This window comes from Rhinoderma darwinii, chromosome 11 (assembly GCF_050947455.1).
Source record: "Rhinoderma darwinii isolate aRhiDar2 chromosome 11, aRhiDar2.hap1, whole genome shotgun sequence".
NCBI lineage: Eukaryota > Metazoa > Chordata > Amphibia > Anura > Rhinodermatidae > Rhinoderma > Rhinoderma darwinii.
Window position 1 is genome coordinate 91,403,612 of NC_134697.1, and position 16,029 is coordinate 91,419,640.

The 16,029-nt window shown below is 49.3% G+C and overlaps 3 protein-coding genes across 3 annotated transcripts; 2 read left to right on the forward strand and 1 right to left on the reverse strand.

Moving 5' to 3' along the window:
* Positions 1-4,182: 4,182 nt before the first annotated feature.
* Positions 4,183-4,563, reverse strand: LOC142663029 (histone H2B 1.1). The gene has a single exon (XM_075841325.1). It carries the CDS (start codon positions 4,561-4,563, stop codon positions 4,183-4,185), a length of 381 nt encoding a protein of 126 aa, XP_075697440.1.
* A 9,105-nt stretch (positions 4,564-13,668) lies between these two features.
* Positions 13,669-14,406, forward strand: LOC142663356 (histone H1.5-like). Its single transcript, XM_075841962.1, has one exon. The coding sequence runs from the start codon at positions 13,697-13,699 to the stop codon at positions 14,384-14,386; it is 690 nt and encodes a 229-aa protein (XP_075698077.1). The 5' UTR covers positions 13,669-13,696; the 3' UTR covers positions 14,387-14,406.
* Positions 14,407-15,296: 890 nt separating this feature from the next.
* On the forward strand, positions 15,297-15,707 carry LOC142663364 (histone H3). Its single transcript, XM_075841971.1, has one exon. The coding sequence runs from the start codon at positions 15,297-15,299 to the stop codon at positions 15,705-15,707; it is 411 nt and encodes a 136-aa protein (XP_075698086.1).
* The last annotated feature ends 322 nt before the right edge of the window (positions 15,708-16,029 follow it).

Here is a 16,029-nt window from a genome sequence, read left to right on the forward strand (position 1 = left end):
GGGGCGGATAAGCTGTGTAGTTTTACTCAGCATATCCGCCTAGTGTGTCCCTTATGATGTCGCTCCTGGAGCTGCTGCCGGTCTCTAAATAGGCAGTTGGTTCAGTAGAATTTGGAATTATTTTTTTTTGGGAACCAGTTTAAAAAAATACAAAACTTTTGTGTTAGGGCCTGTTCACATCACCGTTCGCTTCCGCTCCGGGGTTCCGTCTGAGGTTTCTGTCGGGTGAACCCCGCAACGGAAAGTGAAAGTGACAGCACAGCTTCCGTTTCCGTCACCATTAGCGCAGTCGACTGCGCTATTGATTCCGTCCGAAAACCAGCCGGAATGGTGACGAACGGAAACCATTAGCGATGTTTCCGTCACCATTGAGATCAATGGAGACGGAAACGGAAGCTGTGCTGTCACTTTCACTTTCCGTTGCGGGGTTCACCCGACGGAAACCTCAGACGGAACGGAAGCGAACGGTGATGTGAACAGGCCCTAACACAAAAGTTTTGTATTTTTTTAAGCTGGTTCACAAAAAAAAATAATTCCAAATTCTACTGAACCAACTGCCTATTTAGAGACCGGCAGCAGCTCCAGGAGCGACATCATAAGGGACACACTAGGCGGATATGCTGAGTAAAACTACACAACTTATCCGCCCCGGTAGCCGCAGGGAATTCTGCCAGCAAAACCGCACCAAATAGTGGCGCAGGTTTGGTGAGGCGTGTCCGCTGCGGGAATCCTGCAGGGAAAAAAAAGTTTAGACTTACCCCGGCCGTAGTTTAGGTGACGCATCTCTCTCTTCTGAACGTAGCCCCGCCTCCTGGGATGACGCTGTAGACCATGTGACCTGCAGCAGTCACATGGGATGAAACATCATGACAGGAGGCGGGGCTGCGCTAAGAATAGAGGATCGCGTCACCAGGACTACGGCCGGGGGAGTCTAAACTTTTTTATAAATTTTAAAAAGTACCTTTTTTTTTTTTCTCATGTGTGATTTTTGCGTCAGAACCGCAGCATTTCTGCAACAGAGGAGCAGCGATTCCACAGAATACATTGACATGCGGCTGCTTAAAAAGCCAAAAGCCACACTGCAGGTCCATTATTTTTGCAGCGTGTGGATGAGATTTGTTCATATCTCACGCACTCTGCTGCGACTGTAATACGCTGCGGATTGTCCACAATAAAATGTGTTGCATAAAATCCGCAGCGTTCATGCCTAGTGTGTTCCTACCCTAAGGCCGGATTTACACAAGCGTGTGCTTTTTGCACGCGCAAAAAACGTGGCGTTTTGCGCATGCAAAAGGTCCATAACAGCTCCGTGTGTCAGCAGCGTATGATGCGCGGCTGCGTGATTTTCGCGCAGCCGCCATCATTATGACACTCTGTTTGTATGTTTGTAGCACGTGGTGCTTTTCTGTTTTCATTCATAGTTTATACGTCTGCGGAAGTGCTGGGCGGGATTTTCACGCACCCATTGACTTCAATGGGTGCGTGATGCGCGAACAATGCACAAATATCGGACATGTCGTGAGTTTTAGGGTATGTTCACACGGCCTATTTACGGACGTAATTCGGGCGTTTTTGCCCCGAATTACGTCTGAAAATAGCGCCTCAATGGCGCTGACAAACATCTGCCCATTGAAAGCAATGGGCAGACGTTTGTCTGTTCACACGAGGCGTATATTTACGCGCCGCTGTCAAATGACGGCGCGTAAATAGACGCCCGCGTAGAAGAAGTGACCTGTCACTTCTTTGGCCGTAATTGGAGCCGCTATTCATTGACTCCAATGAATAGCAGCGCTAATTACGGCCGTAATTGACGCGGCGTTCAAGCGCCTGCACATGCCGGTACGGCTGAATTTACGGGGATGTTTTCAGGCTGAAACATCCCCGTAATTTCAGCCGTTACGGACCCCCGCCGTGTGAACATACCCTTACGCAGCGGACTCACGCTGCGTGAAAATCACTGACAGTCTGCACGGCCCCATAGAGTAACATAGGTCCGTGCGAGGCGCATGAAAATCACGCACGTTGCACGGATGTATTACACGTTCGTCTGAATAAGCCCTAACAATAAGGCCCAGTTCACAGAGTTTTTGGGCCTTGATATTGACTCGGACACTGCGTCAGAATCAGCACCAAAAAACTTCCAAAACCGCCTCCCATTGATTTAATCTGAAATCAATGGGAGCCAGTCGCGGAAAAAAGAAAAAGCAGCACGTCCTTTCTTGTCGCGGTTCCGCCTCTGACCTGCCATCGAAATCAATGGGAGGCAGAAAATGCATTTTTCGCTGCGTTTTCTGTCTGCTGTCCTCAATCGCCGCAGGCAAAAAACGCGGCAAGATAGTGTGGGCAGGTCAAAATCTGCCTCAAAATTCGGTGCGCGGTTCCAGGCGGTCGCCGGTGCGCATGCGCGGGAGTTTGCGGGTGCGCGCGATCGGTCGCACGGGCGGCAGTGTTTGACGGCCCCCATGACGACCCCCATGCTACCCAGGGCCGCCATCAGGGGGGGTATTAGGGGTACTGATGTGAGAGGCCCGGCCAAACCTAATTGAAAGGGGGGCCCGCAGCTCATGACATTCTTTTGGTGAAAAAAACGGGCCCCATTGCAGGGGCCTGTTTTTTTTCTACCAAAGGCAAGTCGCGGCAGTTTGCCGGGCCCCCCTTTCAATTAGGTTTGGCCGGGCCTCTCACATCAGTACTCCTAATACCCCCCTGATGGCGGCCCTGGGTACCATGATATAGTGCTGGACGGAGTACCGTTAACAGGCGGTGCCACGGTAGGGGGGCCCCGAAAATTTAGCTGTAGGGGGCCCTGAAATTCCTGATGGCGGCCCTGGCTGCTGCATTAGGGTCTTGTTATCTGCGGGCTGCACGGGCTGATTCTTCTCCATCCAACCATACCGTGAAACGCACAATTCCAACGTCCGCTGCCAATCTCCAGTATAAAGGTGGTGACGTACAAACATGTAACACGTCTTTATTACATCCGTATCGTTCCCGAATTACCGGCATTATGTCCCTGTTCCCTAATATTAGTGGCATTATGTCCCCTGTAGGAGGGTACAGGGACACAATTCCGGTAATATGTCCCTGTTCCCTCATATAACTGGCATTATGTCCTATGTAGGAGGGTAGAGGGACACAATGCCGGTAACATGTCCCTGTTACCTTATCTTCCAGACATTATGTCCTTGTTACTTATTATTACCGGCATTACGTCCCTGTTCCTTCCTAATACCGGCATTACGTCCCTGTTCCTACTTATTACCGGCATTATGTCCCTGTTCCTTCATATTACCGCATTATGTCCCTATTCTATTACAACGTGTAGAAGAAACCAGAGACTGCTCCAATAACCGGGCATAGACACCAGAGTCTGCTCCACCTGTATTAAAAGAAGCCCTCACAGACAAGAAATAGAGGCTGTTCCACCTGTATTACAATACCCGGTACAGAGGAGACACCAGAGTCTGCTCCACTTGTATTACAATACCCGGTACAGAGGAGACATCAGAGTCTGCTCCACTTGTATTACAATACCCGGTACAGAGGAGACACCAGAGTCTGCTCCGCCTGTATTCCAATACCCGGCACAGAGGAGACACCAGAGTCTACTCCTCCTGTATTACAATACCCGGTACAGAGGAGACACCAGAGTCTGCTCCACTTGTATTACAATACCCGGCAGAGGAGACACCAGAGTCTGCTCCTCCTGTATTACAATACCCGGCACAGACGAGACACCAGAGTCTGCTCCACTTGTATTACAATAACCACCCTTTATCCAGTCCTCGCCAGTGTGATTGCTTGTTCTCTATCGTCGACAAGCAGTCTCCCTGGCATCTGTTATAAATCTGACTACTACCCTCATCATTGTTATTTACAGATGTCCCATGCTTCCTTCCGTCTCCTAGCGTAGAAATGTTCCGTTTCTTCTGGACAGTGTGATATTGGGACGGGTCATATGCCCGCAGGATCAGTGTCCCGGCTTCCTCACACGCGGCATTGTCCCTCCCTGTCCGGCAGCCACATAATGTATGAAGCAGCATCTGCACCGACACGAGAGCGGCCGCACATAGAACAGGGGGACTAGCGGGAGGCCAGACAATAGCAGGCACAGCTCTGTTGTAGACAAGGTGGGTGGCTCTTAGAAGAGCCTTTGTGTTCTTACTGCAGGGACGGGGCACATTACTTGGCGCTGGTGTACTTGGTGACGGCCTTGGTGCCCTCGGACACGGCGTGCTTGGCTAGCTCTCCAGGCAGCAGCAGGCGCACGGCAGTCTGGATCTCCCGGGAGGTGATGGTGGAGCGCTTGTTGTAGTGAGCCAGGCGGGAAGCTTCCCCTGCGATGCGCTCGAAGATGTCATTGACGAAGGAGTTCATGATGCCCATGGCCTTGGACGAGATGCCGGTGTCAGGGTGGACCTGCTTGAGCACCTTGTACACGTAAATGGCGTAGCTCTCCTTCCTGCTCTTTCTTCGCTTCTTGCCGTCCTTCTTCTGTGTCTTGGTCACGGCTTTCTTGGAGCCCTTCTTGGGCGCCGGGGCAGACTTAGCGGGCTCAGGCATGATAACACACTGCGATCTGCTCACAACTGAGATAATGGAATGCTTTACCCTCTCACCGCCGCTGTATTTATACACGGGCTATGCAAATGAGCAACGCTGCCTGACCACTGTTCTACTGGAAGAGCAAGTCATGTGACCTGTGGAATCGTCATTAGCCACTCCCAGTGCAGCTAATTGGTGGTTTCCACGAGTCTGTTCTCTATTGGTGGCTTTAAATCTCTCCAATCCCAGGAGCTGGTGAGCGGTGCAGTAGTTAACTGCTGCCTCGGGTAGATGATGGCGCTGTCCTCATTGATGCACTAACTATACTGTATAGAACACATTAATAGTACAACTACTCCAGTGATTCGTGTTCATGATCTACAACTCGCCCCCGACTACATAGTGTCTTAAATTCTATCTTCCAGTCTCAAGAGCTTTGTCACAATTCGGTCCCCCTGAAGTATAACCACCATCATCCCAGGTGTTTAGACGAAGATTCCATCCCCGCGCCATGTACGGATAAGAGCAGTTCCTAAACTACAAAGGAGAAGTCCTACGAGGGGTCTGCGGCAATGCTTTATATATACAGGAGACGCTATTAGGGTAACAAACCATTCCTCTCAAGGACTCTTATTGCTTCTAATTCTGCCCTGGTGTACACCACCAACTAAATGTGAACAAATGAAAAAGAGAGGGGAAGAGAAGGGCGAGAAGCGCACGGATCAAAGGATCTCTTGAATTAAGAAAAAATATCGATCAATAAAACAACGAGCTTAGAGGTATATTCTACCTAACAGGGAAGGGGTGAACGGTCCCTAAGTAGAGAACACCCCATTTAATGAACAAATCCCATTCAGCATTGTGACTTATCGTAGATGAAGGGGAATAAAAGGGAAAGGTACATAAATCAAATATCAAAAGTGGGGGCATAAAGGGGACAAACTGGGCTGTAATGTTCGTCTCCCTCAAGTACCGCACTATTGGAGCTCTGATATTAGATGTTACTTCTGAATAGAGCTGCATCAATTTGTCCTTTTCATTCTCTGAATGCGTCTCAGTAAATGTTACTCTGCAGCAACTTCATGCGTTAGTGGGATGAGGTGAGTCCTAAGTATAGACAACGCACAGTGTTAGTACGAAGTAGAAATAGGTGCATTCTGTTTCCTGTCATTGTATTGCCAGCAGCTCGATTATACCAGCAGTCTGGCAAAGTGAGATACAAGACAATGCAAGTCCATACTTATGTGGAACTTGGTGCTACAAATTGGTAGTTTGTTTTGAAAATCTCGTAACATTTGTAGCAATGAGAGCAGCTTGGAAAACACGGCCCCTCCAACATTGGGTTTTGCTCTTGTAAAATGCCGTATCAGCTGCATCAGTTTTGTTCTTTTTCATTCATTGAATGTGTCTCACTAAATGTTGCTCTGCAAGAAACTGCACGCGTTACTGTAATAAAGTGAGTCCTATATAGGGACAGCAGACAGATTCATTATTAGTACTAGAGGTTAACAGATTTATTGCCAGCAGCCTTATTAATCCCAGCCGTCCGGCAGAATGAGATACGGGCCGAGCCGATACTTGTGTCAAAGTTGGTCCCAGTAACAGATTTATTGTTTGTTGTAAGAATCTGGTAACATTAGTAGCAGTGACAGCAGCTAAGAAAACACTGTCCCTCTCTCCAAGGATTGCGGAAAGCACGTTGCCCAGCAGCAAGCTGGACGCCGAAGAAGCAACACCGCAAGTCAGCTGTCTGATCCACTGCTCGGGCGCTTATACAGCGCTATGAGCAACTGAGCGGATATTCAGCGGTGAGTTTCTGCCACTCCTGTACGTGCAGGCATCGGCACAAACGGCGTCCGACGGCGCCGCTACGAGGATGTGTTTTGCTGCCTGAGTACCTTACTGCTATACTTGCTGGCGAGTGATCCTCTTTCCCTTCAGATTAACATTCCCTGGTCTAAGACCCAATTCAGTCAGCTGCTTCTAGGACGCTATTAGGGGACACACTGCAGTCCACATATCCGGCTCCTCACTGGAATACCGACGTGATACTGAAGCCCCTACCTCCGTGTATATAGAAGTAGAAGATCACTGCCTGTAATAAGAAGGAACAGGTACAAAATGCCTGTAATAAGAAGGAACAGGTACAAAATGCCTGTAATATTAAGGAACAGGGACATAATGGCTGTAAGATGAAGGAACAGCGACATAATGCCGGTAATATGAAGGAATACGGACGTAATTCCGGTAAGATGAGGGAGCAGGGACATAATGCCGGTAATATGAAGGGACAGGGACATAATGCCTGTAAGATGAGGGAACAGGGACATAATGCCGGTAATATGAAGGAACAGGGACATAATGCCTGTAATAAGAAGGAACAGGTACAAAATGCCTGTAATATAAAGGAACAGGGACATAATGCCTGTAAGATGAAGGAACAAGGACATAATGCCGGTAATATGAAGGAACAGGGACATAATGCCTGTAAGATGAGGGAACAGGGACATAATGCCTGTAATATGAAGGAACAGGGACGTAATGCCGATAATATGAAGGAACAGGGACGTAATGCCGGTAATATGAAGGAATAGGGTTATAATGCCTGTAAGATGAGGGAACAAAGACTTAATGCCGGTAAGATGAGGGAACAGGGACATAATGCCGGTAATATGAAGGGACACGGACATAATGCCTGTAATATGAAGGAACAGGGACATAATGCCTGTAAGATGAGGGAACAGGGACATAATGCCGGTAATATGAGGGAACAGGGACATTATGCCGTGTCCCTGTCTCCTGACCGCCTCTTGGCAATCGGCTGTCCCTGACTCATGTCCGTCTCTCTGCACTTGGCTGTTCCTGTCTCCTAACCCACTCTTTGCCCTCGGCTGTCCCTGGCTCCTGACCGTCTCTCTGCACTCGACTGTCCCTGGCTCCTGATCGTCTCTCTATACTCGGCTTTCCCTGACTCCTGACAGTCTCTCTATACTCGTCTGTCCCTGACTCCTGACCATCTCTCTATACTTGGCTGTCCCTGGCTCCTGACCGTCTCTCTGCACTCGGCTGTCCCTGGCTTCTGACCGTCTCTCTGTTTCCGGCTGTCCCTGTCTGCTGACCGTCTCTCTGCACTCGGCTGTCCCTGGCTTCTGACCGTCTCTCTGTTTCCGGCTGTCCCTGTCTGCTGACCGTCTCTCTGCACACGGCTGTCCCTGTCTCCTGACGGTCTCTCTGCACTCGACTGTCCCTGGCTCCTGATCGTCTCTCTATACTCGGCTTTCCCTGACTCCTGACAGTCTCTCTATACTCGGCTGTCCCTGACTCCTGACCATCTCTCTATACTTGGCTGTCCCTGGCTCCTGACCGTCTCTCTGCACTCGGCTGTCCCGGACTCCTGACCGTTTCTCTGCACTTGGCTGTCCCAGGCTCCTGACCGTCTGTCTATACTCGGCTGTCCCTGACTCCTGATCGTCTCTCTATACTCGGCTGTCCCGGACTCCTGACCGTTTCTCTGCACTTGGCTGTCCCAGGCTCCTGACCGTCTCTCTATACTCGGCCGTCCCTGACTCCTGACAGTCTCTCTGCAGTCGGCTATCCCTGTCTCCTGACCGTCTCTCTGCATTTGGCTGTCCCTGGCTCCTGACCGTCTCTCTGCACTCGGCTGTCCCTGACTCCTGACCGTCTCTCTGCACTCGACTGTCCCTGGCTCCTGATCGTCTCTCTATACTCGGCTTTCCCTGACTCCTGACAGACTCTCTATACTCGGCTGTCCCTGACTCCTGACCATCTCTCTATACTTGGCTGTCCCTGGCTCCTGACCGTCTCTCTGCACTCGGCTGTCCCTGACTCCTGAACGTCTCTCTGCACTCGGCTGTCCCGGACTCCTGACCGTTTCTCTGCACTTGGCTGTCCCAGGCTCCTGACCGTGTCTCTATACTCGACTGTCCCTGACTCCTGATAGTCTCTCTGCACTTGGCTGTACTTGGCTACTGACCGTCTCTCTGCACTCGGCTGTCCCTGGCTCCTGACCGTCTCTCTGCACTCGGCAGTCCCTGTCTCCTGACCGTCTCTCTGCACTCGGCTGTCCCTGGCTACTGACCGTCTCTCTGCACTCGGCTGTCCCTGTTTCCTGACCGTCTCTCTGCACTTGGCTGTCCCTGGCTACTGACCGTCTCTCTGATTCCGGCTGTCCCTGTCCTGTACTGTATGTGCTGGGACTTGGTTTCTTGTAATACAGGTGGAGCGTACTCTAATGTCTTGTCTGTTACAGTACACTAGAATCTGTTCCATCTGTAATACATCAATACGTATGTGCTGGGTTTTATTTATACAGGTGAAGTAGACTCTGGTGTCTATTCTGTGCGGGTTTATTGTATTACCTGTGAATCAAACTATAGTTGCTTGTCTTTTCCGGATTATTATAATACAGGTGGAGCAGACTATAGCTTCTTGTCTGTGCCGGGTAATTGTATTGCAGGTGAAGTAGACTATAGTTGCTAGTCTGTTCCGGGTTATTGTATTACAGGGGGAGCAGACTATAGCTTCTTGTCTGTGCCGGGTTATTGTATTACAGGTGGAGCAGACTATAGCTTCTTGTCTGTGCGGGGTTATTGTAATACAGGTGAAGTAGACTATAGTTGCTAGTCTGTTCTGGGTTATTGTATTACAGGGGGAGCAGACTATAGTTGCTAGTCTGTTCTGGGTTATTGTAATACAAACTTTGTTGTTTCTTTTTTTTGGTGCAAGGTTATTGTAGCCGCAAACACTAGTGTGTTTAGTCGTTATTGTAATTGCCTGGTTATTGGAGGAGCAGTCTCTGGTTTCTTCTACACGCTGTAATAGAATGGGGACATAATGCGGTAATAGGAGGGAACAGGGACATAATGCCGGTAATAAGTAGGAACAGGGACATAATGCCGGTAAAAGGAAGGAACAGGGACATAATGCCCTTAAGATGAGTGAATAGGGACAAAATGCCGTTAAGATGAGGGAACAAGGACATAATGCCGGTAATATGAAGGAACAAGGACATAATGCCTGTAATATGAAGTAACAAGGACGTAATGCCGGTAATTTGAAGAAATAGGGACGTAATTCCGGTAATATGAAGGAGCAGGGACGTAATGCCGGTAATATGAGGGAACAGGGACATAATGTCTGTAATATGAGGGAACAGGGACATAAAGCCGGTAATATGAAGGAACAGGGACATGTCCCTGTTTCCTCATCTTACAGGCATTATAGCCCTGTCCCTTCATATTACAGGGTTTATGTCCCTGTTCCCTCATATTACAGACATTATATTACCGGCATTATGTCCCAGTACCCTCCTAGAGGGGATATAATGCCAGGAATATGAGGGAACAGGGACATTATGCCGGTAATATGAGGGAACAGGGACATAATGCCGTTATTATGAAGGAACAGGGACATCATGCCTGTAAGATGAGGGAACAGGGAGATAATGCCTGTAATATGAAGGAACAGGGACATAATGCCGGTAATATGATGGAACAGGGACATAATACCTGTAATATGAAGGAACAGGGACATAATGCCTGTAATATGAAGGAACAGGGACATAATGCCTTTTAATATGAAGGAACAGGGACATAATGGCTGTTATATGAAGGAACAGGGAGGTAATGCCGATAATATGAAGGAACAGGGGTATAATGCCGGTAAGATGAGGGAACAGGGACATTATGTCCTTGTACTTTCATATTACCGGCATGATGTCGGTAAGATGAAGGAACAGGGACATAATGCCGGTAAGATGAGGGAACAGGGACATAATGCCGGTAAGATGAGGGAACAGTGACGTAATGCCGATAATATGAAGAAACCGGGACGTAATGCCGGTCGAAGTAACAGGGACGTAATGCCGATAATATGAAGGAACAGGGACATAATGCCGGTAAGATGAAAGAACAGGCACATAATTTCGGTTCAGATGAGGGAACAGGGACATAATGTCGGTAAGATGAAGTAACAGGGACAAAATGCCTGTAATATGAAGGAACAGGGACATAATGTTGGTAATATGAGGGAACAGGGACTTAAAGCCGGTAATATGAAGGAACAGGGACATGTCCCTGTTTTCTCATCTTACAGCATTATATCCCTGTTCCTTCATATAACCGGCTTTATGTCCCTGTTCCTTCATATTACAGGCATTTTGTCCCTGTACCTTCATATTACCGGCATTATGTCCATTTTCCCTCCTACATATGGCATAATGCCTGTAATATGAGGGAAAAGGGACATAAAGCCTGTAATATGAAGGAATAGGGACATAATGCCGGTAATATGAAGGAACAGGGACATAATGCCTGTAATATGAAGGAACAGAGATATAATGCTGCTAATATGAAGGAACAGGGACGTAACGCCAATAATATGAAGGAACAGGGACATAATGCTCGAAGATGAAGGAACAGGGACATATTACCGGCATTATGTCCCTGTGCCCTCCTACACTGGACATAATGCCAGTAATATGAGGGGACAGGGACATTATGCCGGTAATATGAGAGGACATTGACATAATGCCTGTAATATGAACAAACAGGGACATGAAGCCTGTAATATGAAGGATCAGGGACGTAATGCCTGTTATATGAAGGAACAGGGAGGTAATGCCGGTAAAATGAGGGAACAGGGACATAATGCCGGTAATATGAAAGTACAAGGACATAATGTCGGTAAGATGAAGGAACAGGGACATAATGCCGGTAAGATGAGGGAACAGGGACAAAATGCCGGTAAGATGAGGGAACAGGGACGTAATGCCAGTAATATGAAGTAACAGGGACATAATGCCTCGAAGAAGAGGGAACAGGGACATATTACCGGCATTATGTCCCTGTGCCCTCCTACACTGGACATAATGCCAGTAATATGAGGGGACAGGGACATAATGCCGGTAAGATGAGGAAGCAGGGACAAAATGCCGGTAAGATGAGGGAACAGGGACGTAATGCCGATAATATGAAGGAGGCGGGACGTAATGTCGGTAATATGAAGAAACAGGGACGTAATGCTGGTAATATGAAGGAACCCGGGACGTAATGCCAATATTATGAAGGAATAGAGATATAATTCCGGTAAGATAAAGTAACAGGCACATAATGCCGGTTCAGATGAGGGAACAGGGACATAATGCCTGTAATATGAAGGAACAAGGACATAATACCGGTAACATGAAAGAACAAGGACATAATGCCGGTAATATGAAGGAACAGGGACAAAATGCCTGTAATATGAAGGAACAGGGACATAATGCCGGTAATATGAAGGAACAGGGACATAATGCCGGTAATATGAAGGAACAGGGAAATAATGCCGGTAATTAGAAGGAACAGGGAGATAATGGCAGTAAGATGAGGGAACAGGGACATAATGTCTGTAAAATGAGGAAGCAGGGACATAAAGCTGTTAATATGAAGGAACAGGGACATAATGCCTGTAAGATGAGGAAACAGGGACATATTACCGGCATTATGTCCCTGTACCCTCCTACAGGGGACATAATGCCAGTAATATGAGGGAACAGGGACATTATGCCGGTACTATGAGTGAACAGGGACATAATGCCGGTATTATGAAGGAACAGGGACATAATGCCGGTATTATGAAGGAACAGGGACATCATGCCTGTAAGATGAGGGAACAGGGACATAATGCCTGTAATATGAGGGAACAGGGGCATAAAGCCGGTAATATGAAGGAACAGGGACATGAAGCCTGTAATATGAAGGATCAGGGACATAATGCCTGTAATATGAGGGAACAGGGACATAAAGCCTGTAATATGAAGGAACAGGGACATGAAGCCTGTATTATGAAGGATCAGGGACATAATGCCTGTAATATGAAGGAACAGGGACATAATGCCTGTAATATGAGGGAACAGGGGCATAATGCCTGGTAGATGAGGGAACAGGGACATAAAGACGGTAATATGAAGGAACAGGGACATAAAGCCTGTAATTTGAAGGAACAGGGACATAATGCCTGTAATATGAGGGAACAGGGGCATAATGCCTGGTAGATGAGGGAACAGGGACATAAAGCAGGTAATATGAAGGAACAGGGACATAATGCCTCAAAGATGAGGGAACAGGGACATATTACCGGCATTGTGTCCCTGTAGCCTCCTGCAGGGGACATAATGGCCGTAATATGAGGGGACAGGGACAATACTACGGTGTCTTGTCTTTTGCCGGCTTAATGTAGTACGAGAGGAACACACAGTGTCTGTTCCCTCCTCTGTGCTAGGTTATAGTTATACAGGTGGAGAAGTCTCTAGTGTCCTGTCTGTGTCCGGGTAATGTACTGCTGGAGGAGCAGGTTTTGGGGTCTGGCCTGCGTCAGGTTAGTTTAGTAAAGGAGGAGCAGACTTGTGTCTTTCTGTGCTGGGAAATTGTAATACAGGTGGAGCAGACTCTGTTGTCTTGCCTGTGACGACTTATTGTAACATAAGTAGAGCAATCTCTGGTGTTTCCTCTGTGCTGGGTTATTGTAACACAGGTGGAGCAGTTTCTGGTGTCTCCTCTGTGCCAAGTTACAGTAAGACAGGCGGAAGACACTCCGACATCTTGTCTGTGCCGGGTTACCCTTCTGGGCTCTCTGCAGCTCCAGGTCGCCCCCGCATCGGACAATCAGCTTCCCGCACGTTAGACATTGTGGTAAAGAACCCTGTGATAGTGACAAGTGCCGGGAATAGAGGGCACGAGCTCCCGCAAACACATTTATCTTGTCCGATCACAGCGATGTTCAGATCGGCAGGACTATGGCAGAGATCCCGGGGCCTCCACCCGGCTCCTTCCCAGCATCTCTGCCAGTGAAGGCTAGAAATGAGTAGGGGGAATGTTAGGGAGGGGGAAGTCACGTAGAGAGCCCGCTCGCCCGGCCGCTTCTAGTCGGAAAGGGCTCTTATCCCGGGCAGGGAAGCACAAGGGGAGAGCGGAGCTTCACTCCTGTCAGATGAGGAAAGGAAGGACATGTGATCAGTGTCAGCCAATAGACGCTCAGGACAATCGCAGCAAATCACCAAGCAGCCGCTGTACATATAAGAGGCGCCCCCATCTCTGTTCTCAGTGTTTTTCCCTCGCAGAATAATTGTTTTAGTGGATTCCCGTGTTATACGATGGCAGAGACCGCACCAGCCGCCGCTGTCCCTCCCACCGAGCCTGCCGCCAAATCCAAGAAGCAGCCGAAAAAACCTGCAGCAGGGGGCGCCAAGAAAACCAAAAAACCCTCCGGTCCCAGCGTGTCCGAGCTCATCGTGAAAGCCGTGTCCGCCTCCAAAGAGCGCAGTGGGGTGTCTCTGGCCGCCCTGAAGAAGGCTCTGGCTGCTGGAGGATACGATGTAGACAAGAACAACAGCCGCCTGAAGATGGCGCTCAAGACTCTGGTGACCAAGGAAACCCTGCTCCAGGTGAAAGGCAGCGGCGCCTCCGGCTCCTTCAAGCTGAACAAGAAGCAGCAGGAGACTAAGGACAAAGCGGTCAAGAAGAAGCCCGCGGCTGCTGCCAAATCCCCGAAGAAGACTCCGGCCAAGAGCCTGACAAAGGCCAAGAGGCCTGCCGCTGCCAAGAAGGTGGCGAAGAGCCCCAAGAAGCCAAAACCTGCCCCCAAGAAAATAACAAAGAGCCCAGCAAAGAAGGCGGCCAAGCCCAAAGCTGCCAAGAGTCCGGCTAAGAAAGCTGCCAAGAGTCCGGCTAAGAAAGCTGCCAAGAGTCCGGCTAAGAAAGCTGCCAAGAGTCCGGCTAAGAAATCTGCCAAGAGTCCGGCTAAGAAGGCGTCTAAGTCCAGGAAGACCGTGACGAAGAAATAACCGAGAGCCGCCCGCTACTTGTCCCACAAAGGCTCTTTTCAGAGCCACCACCTTCTCCCCAGCAGAGCTGTATGATCACTGGCCGCTGTTTCCTCCGGTACAGACAGCAGCGCGATCCTGAGATAAAGGAGGCGCTATCATCGCGTGTGCACGGAGGAGCTTCATGTCCCTGTTACTCTATGACAAGTGTCATTTCTGGTCATCTGCGCTGGACGCCATAGTTGCTGTATCCGGACCTCCACAGTGTCCGTCCCGTCACTATGGTGTAACATCCAGGCAGAGTTTATCAGGTCACAGTCCACCAGGTGTAATGTGTGAATAAGGACCGGGGCAGCAATAGACTTGTAGCTTACAGCACAGGATCCACGTGAAGGAGGCCGATGGATTACACTCTCTCCGGTGTAAATAGAGCACAATGTCCCCTGCTCCTCATTACACGTGGTGGATGGTGACCCTTATACGCTGCCTCTGGATGCGGGGCACAGTGTCCTGTGTAAGGATGGGGTGGGGGATTGTCCCTTTGTGTAATCTATAAAACCACTGCAGCGGCGGATGATGGGGAAGTAGTCTCTTATATAACGCTGTGTACGTGATCTGCGGACATGGAAATACAGTGAGCTGTTACTGATGATAACTATTTCGCAGAGAGCTGGAGAAATGATCTCATTAACGCCCCCTGCTGTAAAAGCTGCGTGTGAACGTCATGTAAACCGGTGTCCGCCTCTTCGGAACGGTGATTGGTCGCAAATATCACATTTGCTTTGTCGGTCGCATATTTTTTTTATGAAGAAGCCAATAGAATGTAGGGGTGTGCCTTTCATGGACCAATGAGGACACCCTCAAGTGTATAAATACTCTGCTCTTTCCTCTCCTCGTATCAGTCTACAAGTGTGCACGTTGTTGGAGAGCTATGGCCAGAACAAAGCAGACTGCGCGTAAATCCACCGGCGGGAAAGCGCCCCGCAAGCAGCTGGCTACTAAAGCTGCACGGAAGAGCGCTCCCGCTACCGGCGGAGTGAAGAAGCCTCATCGTTACCGCCCGGGCACAGTCGCTCTCCGTGAAATCCGCCGCTACCAGAAGTCCACCGAGCTTCTTATCCGTAAGCTGCCCTTCCAGCGCCTGGTGCGAGAGATCGCTCAGGACTTCAAGACCGATCTGCGCTTCCAGAGCTCAGCAGTCATGGCTCTGCAGGAGGCCAGCGAGGCTTATCTGGTCGGACTGTTTGAGGATACCAACCTGTGCGCCATCCACGCCAAGAGGGTCACCATCATGCCCAAAGACATTCAACTGGCCCGCAGGATTCGTGGGGAGAGGGCTTAGGTCTGAACCCGGCAACGACTACAACACAAAGGCTCTTTTCAGAGCCACCAAATCCTCCCTCAAACGAGCTGAATCCTTTTCCTCCGTTAATTCTACCGCGACTCTCCCGCTGGCTTCTCGGTGCTCTGCTATTAATATGTGGAGGTGCCATGTTAACCCTTTCAGTGCTTAGTTAGCGCCATTTACACTATAACCAGTCCCCGTCTCTAGCACTCACGTTATCCGGCCCTTTCAGCAGTCCTGTCATGTGTTATGCCGGGTGTCTGCGCTGTATTCATCACCTCCCTCTCCGGCTGTATCGCAGTGATAACCATTCACTCCT

What these genes read in the sequence shown, in the direction of transcription:
- LOC142663029 (XM_075841325.1), bottom strand. Translation starts at nt 4,563, where the DNA reads ATGCCTGAGCCCGCTAAGTCTGCCCCGGCGCCCAAGAAGGGCTCCAAG.
- LOC142663356 (XM_075841962.1), top strand. Translation starts at nt 13,697, where the DNA reads ATGGCAGAGACCGCACCAGCCGCCGCTGTCCCTCCCACCGAGCCTGCC.
- LOC142663364 (XM_075841971.1), top strand. Translation starts at nt 15,297, where the DNA reads ATGGCCAGAACAAAGCAGACTGCGCGTAAATCCACCGGCGGGAAAGCG.